This window comes from Triticum urartu, chromosome 3 (assembly GCF_003073215.2).
Source record: "Triticum urartu cultivar G1812 chromosome 3, Tu2.1, whole genome shotgun sequence".
NCBI lineage: Eukaryota > Viridiplantae > Streptophyta > Magnoliopsida > Poales > Poaceae > Triticum > Triticum urartu.
Window position 1 is genome coordinate 27,324,186 of NC_053024.1, and position 14,349 is coordinate 27,338,534.

Consider the following 14,349-nt stretch of genomic DNA (forward strand, 5'->3'; position numbering starts at 1 on the left):
CGGCCGCCTCCAGACGAAGCAGACTCTTTGGCTACAACAGGAACCACCCAGCATTGCAACAATCACCAAGCCGCCCCGGTGTCTCGTCGTCATCCCCCAGTAGTACTGGAGGAGGCAAATTCTCGTGGCCCGGTTTGACACTGGCCACGAAAACCTTGAAGACGTTCGGGGGGATCGGCTCGGGCGCCATTGGCTCAAAATTGCCGTCGTCCACCTCCGTGACCACCACTCTAGTAGTCCTGAGTTTGTTAGGAACCCGTTGCCTCTTTGCTTTCGGTTCTACACAGGCTCCGCTCCCCGAGGCAGCGCCGGTCTCAGTCTCAGCGCCGGTCTCGATGCTGGTCTGAGTCTGAGCGTCGATCTCAGTCTCAGCACCGGTCTGCGTGTCGGTCTCAGTCCCCGATGCCACCGGTGGGCCCAGCAATAACATCGGTTGATCATCGGTAAGGCTAAAAAATTCGTCTGCCATCCGGTAGGCGTCGTCGCAATCACCATAACCCTGTCCTTCATCGTTGCTAGCCATGTTTCCTATGATTAAATCTAGTCAATTAATTCTAGACCTAATAAAATGAATAATGACATAAAAAGGCCTATTGTTTTGCAGGAATGTTGACTCCTTCCTGGTGCGGCAAATCATGGGCACTCGATATGTCCTAGTTTGTAGCACAAGTCATGCTGAAATTCACGGAAAATTTCGGCATGAGCTTTGCTAAAAATTGGACAAATCGAGAACCTGAAATTTGCCGGAAAAGAAATGAATCAACATTCCGGCAAAACATAGGCCACTAAGCATCATTCCCTGCAAACAGTGTCCAAATATACATGAGCAACCACATGTCCAAATTTCGTAAGCTAATTCAAAAACAAAGTGTAGAAGAAAATTCATTTAACTACTAATAGAACAAAATTCAGTTAACTTTAGTGCTCTATAATGATGAAAGGAAATTTTTTTCAGTTAACTACTAATTTCATTCATTTAGGTTATTCATTTAACATCACCTAATTAACCTACTGTAGCAATACTACTAGCAGCACTACTAACCTAATTAAGCTAGCAAAACTCTAGTGCCCTAACTGAAAAACATCTAATTAACATCTAATTTTTTCTCTAAAATACAGAGAGAGATGAGTGAGGGGGAGGGGTGGGGGACTTACAGAGAGGGGAGAGACGGTGGCGGGGAGGTGCTCGGTGACGGAGGCAGGGGCGGAGAGGGCGGGCTCGGGCACGGGCAAGGGCGGTCCTGGATGGGCTCGGGCGGCGATGAGGTGGAGGGCGCCGACGGTGACGTGGAGGGCGGCCTTGGGCGGCGGCTGTGAGGCTGAGGGCGGCCTCGGGCGGCGGCGGTGAGGCTGAGGGCGGCCTCGGGCGGCGGCGGTGAGGCTGAGGGCGGCCTCGGGTGGCGGCGGTGAGGAGACGGCGGCGAGGGCGAGGGACGATTTGGGGAAGAATTGGTGGCCGGGGGGCGGGGTGGGGGGAAACCACTGTTTAAGTGAAACGTAACGGTAGCGCGTTTCCGGAAACGCGCTATAGCTAAGTTAGCTATAGCGCGTTTACTGAAACCCACTACTGCTATTACTTTCTCCTTTTTCCCATTTTTCCCTTTATTTTATTTCCGTTAGCAGCAGCGCTTTACACGTAAGCGCGCTGCAGCTAAGGAGATTAGTAGTAGTGCTGGGCCATTATACGCGCTACTGCTAGGTTGGCCTAGCCATGTGCGCCCAGTTCAAACGTAGCAGCAGCGCTTTTCGCTGGTACGCGCTACTGCTAAAGTCATAGCAGTAGCGCGGTTTATTTACGCGCGCTGCTACTAAGTAGCAGCAGCGCTTGATTTTGTACAGCGCTACTGGTAAAATTCTGTGTATAGGCTTTTCCCTAGTAGTGTATACATATTCCTATGACTATGAGATTATGCAACTCGCGATTACCGGAAGAACACTTTGTGTGCTACCAAATGTCACAACATAACTGGGTGATTATAAAGGTGCTCTACAGGTGTCCCCGATGGTGTTCGTTGAGTTGGCATAGATCGAGAATAAGATTTGTCACTCCGATTGTCGCAGAGGTATCTCTGGGCCCTCTCGGTAATGCACATCACTATAAGCCTTGCAAGCAATGTGACTAATGAGTTAGTTACGGGATGATACATTATGAAACGAGTAAAGAGACTTGCCGGTAATGAGATTGAACTAGGTATTGAGATACCGACGATCGAATCTCGGGCAAGTAACATACCGATGACAAAGGGAACAACGTATATTGTTATGCGGTTTGACCGATAAAGATCTTCGTAGAATATGTAGGAACCAATATGAGCATCCAGGTTCCGCTATTGGTTGTTTACCAGAGACGTGTCTCGGTCATGTCTACATAGTTCTCAAACCCGTAGGGTCCGCCCGCTTAAAGTTTTGTGACGATCGGTATTATCAGTTTTTGTGTTTTGATGTACCTAAGGTAGTTCGGAGTCCCGGATATGATTACGGACATGACGAGGAGTCTCGAAATGGTCGAGACGTAAAGATTGATATATTGGACGACTATGTTCGTACACCGGAAGTGTTTCAGGAGGTTCCAGACATATATCGGAGTACCGGGGGGTTACCGGATCCCCCCGGGGAGTATATTGGGCCTAATGGGCCTTAGTGGGAGAAGAGGAGGGGCGGCCAGGCCAGCCGCGCGCCCCCTCCCCCTTTAGTCCGAATTGGACAAGGAGGGGGGCGGCGCCCCCCTTTCCTTCTCTTCTTCCCTCCCTTCCTCTCCTACTCCTACTCCTACTTGGAAAGGGGGGGTCCTACTCCCGGTGGGAGTAGGACTCCTCATGGGGCGCGCCATAGGAGGCCGGCCCCTCCCCCTCCTCCACTCCTTTATATACGGGGAGGGGGCACCCCTTGGAGACACAACAATTGATCATTGATCTTTTAGCCGTGTGCGGTGCCCCCCTCCACCATAATCCACCTCGGTCATATCGTAGCGGTGCTTAGGCGAAGCCCTGCGTCGGTAGCTTCATCAACACCGTCACCACGCCGTCGTGCTGACGAAGCTCTTCCTGGAAGCTCTACTGGATCATGAGTTCGCGGAACGTCACCGAGCTGAACGTGTGCTGAACTCGGATGTGTCGTACGTTTGGTACTGAGGATCGGTCGATCGTGAAGACGTACGACTACATCAACCGCATTGTTATAACGCTTCCGCTTACGGTCTACGAGGGTACGTAGACGACACTCTCTCCTCTCGTTGCTATGCATCACCATGATCTTGCGTGTGCGTATGAATTTTTTTGAAATTACTATGTTCCTCATCATCAACGAGCTAGTCAAGTAGAGGCATACTAGTGACACTTTGTTTGTCTATGTATTCACACATGTACTAAGTTTCCGGTTAATACAATTCTAGCATGAATAATAAACATTTATCATGATATAAGGAAATATAAATAACAACTTTATTATTGCCTCTAGGGCATATTTCCTTCAAATTGGTCCTCACTACACTCTGCTTCTCATGTGTCTTCCCCAAATACATATATCTGCAAAGCTAATAATGCTATCACATGGGCTGCACTTGCTTAAGATTTTCACCAAGAAAGTTACATACATATAAATGAAGAGTGAAAGCACATAAAATTTACAAGCATATTATACTTGACATGGGCAAGCATTTAGGGTAATGCTACAGATTAAATTCAGCTGATATTCATAGATGATGCTAAGAAATCAATTGAAGATCAACGGTCTAAACATGAACTTGCTGAATGTTGGCTGCACATCTAGTTACCAAGACAAATAAAGGGGACTTTCGGGACGGAGCGCCACCGTCTCAAGGCGAAACTTGGGCAGAAGGACTTTTGCCCTCCGACGGAGCGATTCCGCTAGGGGAACTTTCCTTCTGGAGGAGAAAATCGAAGCCATCGTCATCACCAACAACTCTCTCATATTTGGGAGGCCAATCTTCAATAACACCATCTCATCTCAAACCCTAGTTCATCTCTTTTGTTCAATCTTTGTACCGAAACCTCAGATTGGTACCTGTGGGCCGGGTAACTAGTAGTGTTGATTACATTTTGTAGTTGATGCTAGCGGTTTATTTGGTGCAAGATCATATGTTTAGATTCATTATGCTAATTAATACCCCTCTAATCTTGAGCATGAATATTATTCGTGAGTAGTTACTTTAGGCCACGGGAGAAGTCATGTTGCAAGTAATCGTGTGAATTTGATATTCGTTTGATATTTTGATGGTATGTACGTTGTAATTCCCTTAGTGATGTTATGTGAACGTCGACTACATGACACTTCACCATCTTTGAGCGTAAGGGAATGCATTGTGGAGTAGTTATTAGATGATGGGTTGCTAGAGTGACAGAAGGTTAAACCCAAGTTTATGCGCTATTCCGTAAGGGACTGATTTGGATCCATATGTTTCTTGTTATGGTTAGATTTTATCTTAATACTTTTATCATTGTTGCAGATGCTTACGAGCGGGTTAATTATAAGTGTGAGGCTTGTTCAAGTAAGAATAGCACCCAAGTACCGGTCCACCCACATATCAAATTAGCCAAGTAGCGAACATGAATCAACCCAACATGATGAAAGTGACTAAGATTGTCGTGTGCCCTCAAGAACGCTTTGCTTATTATAAGATACCATTTCGGCCTGTCGTTTACTACAAAAAGGATTGGACTACCTTGTTGCACTTTTGTTACTGTTATCGTTACTTGTTCGTTACAAGTTATCTTGCTATCAAACTACTTTTTACCGAAGAGTGGATACGCTCCAGTGCTGGCATCCGTAAGTATCACCAAAATATGCATCTCCATTCACTGTTGTAAGATGTTCTTTCTCATATTGTAAGATGTCCTTTTTGATTGAGATGTATATAGACGAATTTTAGTGTGTTTGTTCAATCAATTCAATATATATGTAATCTATATTAAAATATCTAAAACATGTTACATTTGTGAGCGGAGGGAGTAGAAGTTTAGATACTCTCTCAATTCACAAATATAAGACGTTCTAATTTTTTCCTGAATCGAGTGTATATAGAGGATAGGCACATTTTAGTGTATTTGTTCATTCATTTCATTTTGTATGTAGTTTATACTAAAATATTTAGAAACTTTTATAATTGTGGCCCAAGGAAGTGCTTATTATGATTGATTCGAAACTAAGACACCCAAAAAAAGAATACGGCCGAACCCCTCCCCTCCCCCGTAAAAAAGTCTAAGGCCAACTCCAACACGAAGATCCAAAATGGATGCGGAGTTTGTCCATTTTTTTACCAGCCCATAGGTGCGCCCAACGTAGAGGACGCGTTTAACATTTGAGGTCCGACTTTTTGAATTAAAAAACGACCCAAAAGTCCAGTTAACATTACTAAAAACATAAAATAAGCCCAATCAACTTGCCGTCGTCGTCATCTTGGGTTAGGTCAATGAATTCTGACGCCGCTCATGGAAAGGCATGCTGCCACGTCGCCAATGCCGCCTGCGCCGCATCCGACTGTGGCACCGCCTGTCGTTGGGCCTCCTCCCGCTGGCCCCGACCTTGATAAAGACCCAGCCTCGTGGCCGTGCTTCCCTGGCTTGCCAGGATCCACTTCCACGGGATTGTTGCATCGACGGATGGTGGAGCTGTGGGGCGGCGGCTAGGGCTAGACCTCGACTAACCGGGGGCAAGAGAAAGATGGCTGGTCAAAGGGGAGGAAGTGGACTGGTCGGGTCCCCATGACACGTGTGGCATTAAAAAGTACACGCATGACGAGTTTCTATGGCTAACGTGCAGGCCCAAACACAAGCATGGGCTTAAAAATGACCAGCGGTGGTGGTTGGGTGGCCGACACGCGGGCTCGAGACGGACACCGAGCGGACGTATAGCGCGTACGTATCATATCCGTGTGGTCTCTAGCATTGGGAGCTAGTGGTGTCTGGCTGGGGGAGGGGGGGGGGGCTAGTGGTGTCTAGCAGTGGGGATGGTGACTGGGCCCTCCCATGGGTGGCGTGGAGGATGAGTGGAGGCTCGACGACGGCTCCCGGCATGTTGGAGTAGTGGTGAGGTTGCCGCGGTGCCCATGAGGCTGGTGGTGACTGTGACTGTGGTTGGCAACATCGACTGGTGGTAAGGATCCCCCTGGTTTCTGACCCCTTGGGTTGCAACTTCAATTGCCCTAGCATGTTACCCCATTAGCTCATTGTCTTATGGACCATATCTCTGATTGGCTTGAGCCTTTGGATGGGCCGTATGACTTGGGCATACCCTCAAGGTATAAACCTGTCAAATTCATGTACATTTTACTGAACTCGTGAACTTCTTTGAAATCGGAAATATTTTGCAAATTCACTAACATTTTTTGTAATCGAGTTTATTTATTTATTTTGAATTCTAGAACAATTTTATAAATTCTTGAAGTATTTTTGAAGTCACAAATGTTTTTTTGATTTCATGAAAATTTTCATAAATTTGAGGGTGTATTTGAATTCACAAACATTTTTCGAAATTACAAACATTTTCTGAATTCATGAACATTTTCTGCATTAGCGAACATGTTTTCTAATTCATGGACACTCTTTGAATTCACGAGTAATTCATTTATGTTTTGGAAGTTTTAAGAGAAGTTTATTTTGTTTTTGTTCGTGAATAATTCCTTTTTTTGTTCTTTTCTTTGATCATGATTTAACTACAGTCAAGCTACACGCAGAAAAATTAGCGACTGCAAAGACAGTCGAACAAAATGAAGAAAAAATAGCAAGCAGAATATGGGCCAGCCAAACTACTAGTGAGACCGGAGAAAGAAGAGGATGCATGGCGCCGTTTTCTTTTTTGAGGGCTAACATGCTTTACTTTATTGATCAATGGTACGAATTACAGAGATAATAGCAGTATCAAAAGGGTTAAAAAACCACACATGACGACCTTCATCTAGATGTAAAGTATGCCTAGCTAGACTATGAGCCTCCTTATTGGAGAGACGTCCTTCATGAATAAAGGAGCAAGAGAGGAAATATATAGCTATATTGTTGATCTCCTTCACAACTGGCGCAGTAATCCCAAGAGTTCCAGTATGAATATCATTGACAACAGAGAGGCAATCCGAGGCCACACAAATATTAGTAATCCTCAAGTCCTTGACCAGAGCAGTGGCTTCCCGGCAAGCAAGAGCTTCTAATGTTGTCGGGTCCGTGAGTCCGTGAAAGACCAACGCCGAAGAGCCAACGTAAGTACCAGGAAGCATGGCGCTGGTTAAAGGCAAAGAAACAAATCGGCTCACACCCACGCTGGTTCCTAGGCTTGGCCCATTTTCATTATTATTATTATTATTACCTTCAAAAACTACTACGGGTGCTGTAATTCGAAATGTCAACTATACTGTTTACTTTCAAAACAAGGTAACCAAAACTACGGGTGCTGTGCTCACCAACCCTTTTGTCTACTTCTTATTCGGTACCTTCATGAATCTGTTCTTTTACGGGTTTTTCCTGGTTTTTACTCCAGTTATTTTTCTTTCTTTGTTCACTTTTCTTTTCTTTTCTTTAACATAGTGAACTTTTCCAAATTTGAAACTTTTATCAAAATCAACGAACTTTTCTCAAATCTGTGTCTTTTTTTTCAAAATCTGGTGACCTTTTTCTGAATTCGCGCACTTTTAAAAATTGATAATTTTTTAGAACTTGTAGTTTAAAAAATACATGAACTGTTTTAAAATTGGTGAACTTTTTTTATCAAAATCAATGAACTTTCTTTAAAGCCGTGAACTTTTTCCAAATTTGTGAACTTTTCTTCAAAATTGATGAAGTATTTCTCAAAATTCATGAATTTGTTTTTCAAATTCATGAAATTTTCTTCAAAACCGATGGACTTTTTTTTCAAAATCGTTCAACTTTTCTCAAATGCATAACTCGTGAACTTTTTTTCAAATCACCAACTTACTCCAAAATTTAGTGAACTTTTTCCGAAGTTCATATACTTTTTTTCAAAATTAATGAACTTTTTTCAAATCGATGAAATTTTCTCAAATTTAGAAGAAAAAAACATTTCTGCGAGCTTTTCCCAATTTCTATAAACCATTCGGGGTTGTTTTCACTAGTTTTAAGATTTCATTTTCAATTTTATTCTTTCGTTTTCATGTAAAGTATTGTGGGTATATAATTGTATATCTTAATAACTAAAGAAAGGGTCAAATAGTACGGTTTCCTCATAGTGGACAGTTATATTAGCACAACCTAGTGGTTATTTGCAAATACTCCCAACCATTGTTTTTCCCTTCCCTAACTTGCTGAGCAGCTTAAAGTGACCACAACACCTTGTCAGTGCCATCTGAACCTGTGAGAGCCCAGAAGCAGCAGATACAACATATAGCCACACATGTCCTTCAGGTTCAAGACCAAATCTATCTGATTCAGGAAAAGGAACAGGAACAAAAGCAGCAGCACATGAACTTAGCTACAGGGATAATGCTAATACATTAACCACCACCGATATTAACCTCATTTAACACTAGTTTCCAGAACACTACCTTTTTACATGCACGGCATAGGAGCTCCTAGAAGAGAGAGAATAACAAGATACTGGCTCTATGACATTAAAGTGGGATGGCTCAACGCTCTTGCGGCCACCACTACCAATATACGCAGGAAACAAAATACAGCCAATACGAGTGCCCCGACCGGCGATCCAGAACCTGTGCCTGCTTCTCCCCGCGGGTCTCTAGGGAGTCATCCGAGTCAGGTCCCACTCGCTGCCATTCATCAGATTCATCCTCCGAGTCGGATGACCCTTGCTGCCATTCATCCGATTCGTCCCCCGAGTCTGATCCCCATTGCCGCCATTCGTCAGATTCATCCTCTGTAAGGCCTGGCTTCTCGCAGTGTTCACATACTAGTGTTTTTTCTTTTTGTTCCAGGCAGACATCTACAAGCACCTTCTGTATGCTCCTTGGCATACAGTTTAGCGGTACAAATTCCAAGATGCTGAAAAGATGGAAAACGTGCAGAAAAGAATAGGTCAGTAAATGGTTCTTCCGATTTTGAAGTAGATACGGATTTTTTTTTTCATTTCAAGTGCTAGTGCCTGTCTAGAGCGCCAAGGGCAACCATGATTTGACGCTTCATGGCTTCAGTTGTTGATGGATCACTCAGAGGTGACTGCTTCAGTAGTTTATAGAAATCGTCCAAAGCTCTAGGGAAACAAGAGGCGTTATATAGTCACACAAACAAAGTGCAGTTCATAAAGTTTCCTCGTATATACACAAACACATACATACCGTAAGCAGGAATCTACAGCCATGGAAGCACCTTCTCCATCACCATTATAGGAAGCATAGTTTACCACCTGCACCAATTTTTTTAAGGATCTAGGTAACTAGACAGTTCATATTTTGGAATACAAATACGCTAGTGATGGCTGTGTCGTATTTCAAGAAACTTCAAAAAAGAATTTGAAGCTCTGGAAGGGAAGATGTGTGCACAGTTTGAAGATAGAAAACGAGACGAAGTTGAGGACACAATGATTTAGCAAAAAGAACACGATGATGGACTCGGAATATGAAAACCAGGACTAACTAAGCCTGCAAGTCACCAAAACAGAACTTACTGCCTTAATATCAAAACACAGAGCTGATGCTGGACACCAGTAAGGTAGTGATTTGCAGTATGCATCGCAAGCTGATCCCTGAGAATCCAACCATTCATCTGCAAAGGACCAACACCAAATAGATGTGAATATTTTGGTCATCACGGTCAATTCACAATATACGCAGAAGCAAACAATTGTTCTGTAACAATTTAGCGGATATGCTTGCTCAACAAAATCTCCAATAATAGTATTATTGACTTGAACAAGAATTTACAGTAATGCTGCAGATTAAACTGAGAAGACATTTGCAGAGGTAGTAAGGAGATTAATTCAGAATCAAAACTCTCAGCATGAACATCTGCACCTGAAGATGTGGTATATTACAACCAAATCAATCCCATAAAAAAGTAGTATTTCAAGGAGTGGACTTATCAATTACCAAGTTCCCTGAACCAGCGTTGAGTCAACAGCACTTGCAGAGCACACTGTGAAGCATTCATCCTGGCAACAGGCAGCCAACAGCAGCAGCAGATATCAACACGATGTCATGCAAATGAAAATTCAAATACAGGTAAAGATAGCAATGCACGAGTTACCTCTTAAAGTATTTGTCCACTGGATTGCCCATCTCAGGCCCTGCAATTTATTTGATAAAGGAAGAGTTACATACAAAAAAATGTGGAAAGAGATGATACAACTTCTCAAGGGGGCATTTTTTTTATGAGGGGGAATCTCAAAGTACTTGTTCTCTGGATATCTTTTACATAATAAATATGTCATGGTAGGCACGAGATAGCATATCATTCAAACGGTACCAAGAAAACAGTGCATAACATAGATAATGAAGTAAATACGTAACATAGACGCAGATCAACATGAACAAGAAATGCAACTTGCCTCTTATCCTGTGCTCGGCTTGAATTTCCTGTTCTTCCAAGATTCCTCCATCACATCCAACGAGTGGTTCTTCAGACTTGTTTCCTAATTGAAAAAAAATGACAGTGACAGTCTGCCAACAAATGCAACTGGGAGAAAATGCAAATTAAAATGTGTTTTTCCTGATTGATTAGAGAAATGGAACAAGTTGGCACATAACAGCTTCGAACCCCATAAGCATGACACTAATTATTGAAGTCATGTCCCAATCATTCCACAGAAATCACGAGTCATCTTGACTCTATGCCAAACTGACATTCTCTGACATGAATCAAAACTTTAAGCATGCATATCTGCACCTGAAGATGTGGTATATTACAACCAAATCAATCCCATAAAAAACTAGTATTTCGAGGAGTGGACTTATCAAAGTAATCGTTCCACAGAAATCAGGAGTCATATTGACTCTATGCCAAACCGACAGTCTCTGCCATGAATGGTTATATTCCAACTTGTTTCCTAATAATTGCCAAAAAAAGAACCAAACTGACAGTCTCCGAAATATGCAATTCGGAGTAAAATGCAAATTTTCCCCTGGTTGATTTGAGGAACAGAACGAGTTGGCTCATCACCACCTCACATCACATAAGCACTATGCCAATAAAAGAAGTAATGTACCAATCATCTCGCAAAGATCCTGAGTCATCTTGACTCTCTCCATTGACAGTATCGGCAGCTGTTTCACCTTGCATACTTGCAACTAACCGCAGCATGAAACATAAACTCATGAAGGTTACTGAACTAGCTGTTGATTTTCAAGTTTGATGAACAGCTAAATATAATGAACACAAACAGTCTAATGTCAATAATGTCAAAACTAGAACATAGTTGTCCTGAGTAAACACTTAACCAACCAAGAGTTCAAAAGATATAATGCTGAGTAAATCATATGACATGAGGTATAAGGGGAAAGAAGGCAGAATAACCAGACCTTGGGTCATGTAGTTGAGGTAACGGGAAGGCACATGGGGAGAACATTGTACTGGGGCAGTACCGTCCGGTCGAAACAGGGGCTAGTCCCTCCACAACCGCACTTTTCATGCCAACGGCGATGACCCAGGCCTTGTCATGTTCCCCACCCACCTTGGCCATGATGTAGAGAAGATCATCGTTGCGCACGCTCAGGGTGGGTACTGGGTAGTAAGAAAACCAGTTTCTTCAGCTCTAGCTTATGGGTCTCATGGTTCCACAGCTCAGGCAACAGAGCAGAATATCTTTGGTCAACCGAGATGTTAGCGACATCAACTCTGGTGTGCTTGCGCCAACTTCCCCAAGAGATGTTTCTGATCCATGTGGTGGCTCTCCAGCCTTTACCCTTTATCATGCAGTCAGGTTCATCGAAGCCTATCTCGACGAATTTGATCAGATCCTCATAGCAGGCGACATCGTGGAAGCATTGCGCCGAGTGACGAGTGAGACGGTAGTAGGGTGCGACGCAAACCCCTGTCGCCGGGAAGGGGACGTATTTCACGACAGGACACTCGTCGAACAGGTCGCAGAGGAGAGTAATGCCGCGTGAGATATCAACCCAGCCCAGTGTGCTTGCTCCGACCACGATCTGCTTGGAGGTCGCATAAGCCCAGCGAGGCCTCCGATAAGCCCAGCGAGGAACATGTCTCTGACGAGAAGACGTGGGCGTCGAACTGCCACTGCCAGGCGTCACCTTGGGCGGTCCAATTGCGATCGAGGAAGGCGACGGCGTAGTGCTCGCCGCCGCGCGGCAAGAGGCCAAGCTGATGGGATTTGACGTCCTCAACGCCGGGGGGGCACCGGGAGGAGTTGCAGTGAGGGCGGCCCCGCAGCGCCGCGGGCCGTGTAGACGAAGTGGTGGGTGGAGATCCGCCTCTCGCTGGGGAAGCTGAATCTGACGCGGAAGAGGACGAAGGCGGCCTCGGCGCAGACGACCTGGGGCTCGCCGGAGAAGTCGCCCTCCTGGAGGCTGGGGCAGTGGACGGAGAAGTAGGAGACGCCCGGCGGGTCGACGAGCCAGAAGGACGCCTCGACGGCTCGGCCCTCGGCCGTGCGGCCCTCGGCGGTGGTCACGTTCCGGAACGCCGAGATGCGCGCCGTCTTGCGGAGTAGGACCCAGTCGGGATAGGCGGAGGAGCGTGGGGAGGCGGCGGCGGCGCCGCCGGCGACGTATGGCCCGGTCAGGGAGGAGGGTGTCACACCTGCACCTGCAAGTGCCACGGTGGACCTGATCAGCCAATAGGGAAAGGAGGGACAAGTCATCGCTAGGCCAGATCATCAGTGGGCCTAGCCGTCGAGTGGTTATATGCCAGCCCCTGCGTTGGTGCGTGAGGCATGCGTATGGTGTGTGGTCACTCTGCTCTCTCACCTGTACTCTGAATCTTTCCTCTCCTGCAAGTAAAGCTGCCCTCCTTCTTCCTGCATCTCATCCCCTTTCCCTTCCGTGCGATCTGATCTTCATCGGGTCGTCACAACTGGTTATCAGAGCCATTTGATTCCGGCCGATTTTTTTTCCACCGCTTTCGCCGATTGATCTGTAACATCCACTGCTCTGGGTGTTGAATTGCTTCGGCAAATCGACGCGAAATCCCAAGCGGGGTTAAATCAATCGAGCAGGTACGGCGCCATCGTCCAAGCCCTCTGCACAGACCAAGCATATCCTCCTCGCCATGACGGAATCATAGGAGCAACTCAAGTCCATGCTCTCGTCCCTGCTCACCCGCTTCGACGAGAGCAAACTCGCCGGTGACAAGCAAGCGGAGGCGCAGATCGCCTTCAACAAGCAGGTCTCCGCCGATCTCGCCCACCTGCGCCGGCAAGTGGATCTGACGCAGGCCGACGTCGACGAGGTGCGCCAGCAGCGCGAGACCGCACCACCACCGCCCGCGACCTCGCCGCGCGGCCGCCCTCCAAGTACGCCACGGGGCGGCCTCCTAACCGGTTCCTCCGCATCACCGGTGGATCCGCACGCACATCAACCTCGCCTCGTCAACAACGGACCGCCTCTTCTTCAACTTCGGCACGGAGGAGGCCCCGTCGACGGTCCACACCACGGCGACCCCGCTCAAGGCCACCACGATCCGGAGATGCTGCGGCACGAGGAGTATTTCACCAAGCCGCCCAAGCACGATTTCCCATGGTTCGACGGCTCAGCCCCGTACCTGTGGATCGATCGTTGTGTCGCCTACTTCGAGCTGTACCGCGTCCCGCCACACAATTGGGTGACCACGGTGACGCTGTACATCGAGGGACAGGCAGCTCACTAGCTTCAGGCGTACCGTCAAGCTCATCGCGCGCTCAGGTGGGACGCCTTCTGTGCGGCAATCCGTGAAGAATTTGGGGCGGACGAGTTTGAACTGGAGATGCATCAACTCCTGCAACTTCGGCAAACCACCACGGTGGCGGAGTATCGAGCGGCGTTCGAAGCTCACATGTACCATCTACTCACCCTCGACACCTCGCTGAGCCCGCGCTTCTTCGTCACCCAGTTCCTCCTCGGGCTGCGGGACGACCTACGCGCTACGGTACATCTTCAGGCTCCGACCAGCATCACGCGTGCCTCGGTGCTGGCCCGTATCCAGGAGGAAGAAAACGACGCTTGTCGCCCGCGCCCTCGACTGATCCCTGCCGGGCGTCCCCCGCCACTGCCCGCCGCGATCCCCCTGCGGCCACCAGCAGCGGCAGCAGCGGCTCGGCCGGCGAACGACGACTTCGCCCGCGAGCGGCAACTCCGCGACTTCCGACGCGCCAACAGGCTCTGTTTCAAGTGCGGCGACCGATACTCCCGCGAGCACCGTTGCAAACAACAGACGCAGTTACTCACCATTCAAGTGGGCGACTACGGCGAGCTGCTCACTGACGATGCGGTGCACGCACTCG

General features: G+C 46.8%; 1 protein-coding gene across 1 annotated transcript; it reads right to left on the reverse strand.

The window, feature by feature from the left end:
- Nucleotides 1-8,569: 8,569 nt before the first annotated feature.
- On the reverse strand, nt 8,570-11,615 carry LOC125542522. Its single transcript, XM_048705590.1, has 8 exons — nt 11,432-11,615; nt 10,462-10,545; nt 10,161-10,200; nt 10,004-10,065; nt 9,583-9,680; nt 9,254-9,321; nt 9,061-9,168; nt 8,570-8,960 (listed from the first exon to the last, which is right to left on the reverse strand). The coding sequence occupies exons 1-8, from the start codon at nt 11,439-11,441 to the stop codon at nt 8,609-8,611; spliced, it is 822 nt and encodes a 273-aa protein (XP_048561547.1). The 5' UTR covers nt 11,442-11,615; the 3' UTR covers nt 8,570-8,608.
- Between the last annotated feature and the right edge of the window lie 2,734 nt (nt 11,616-14,349).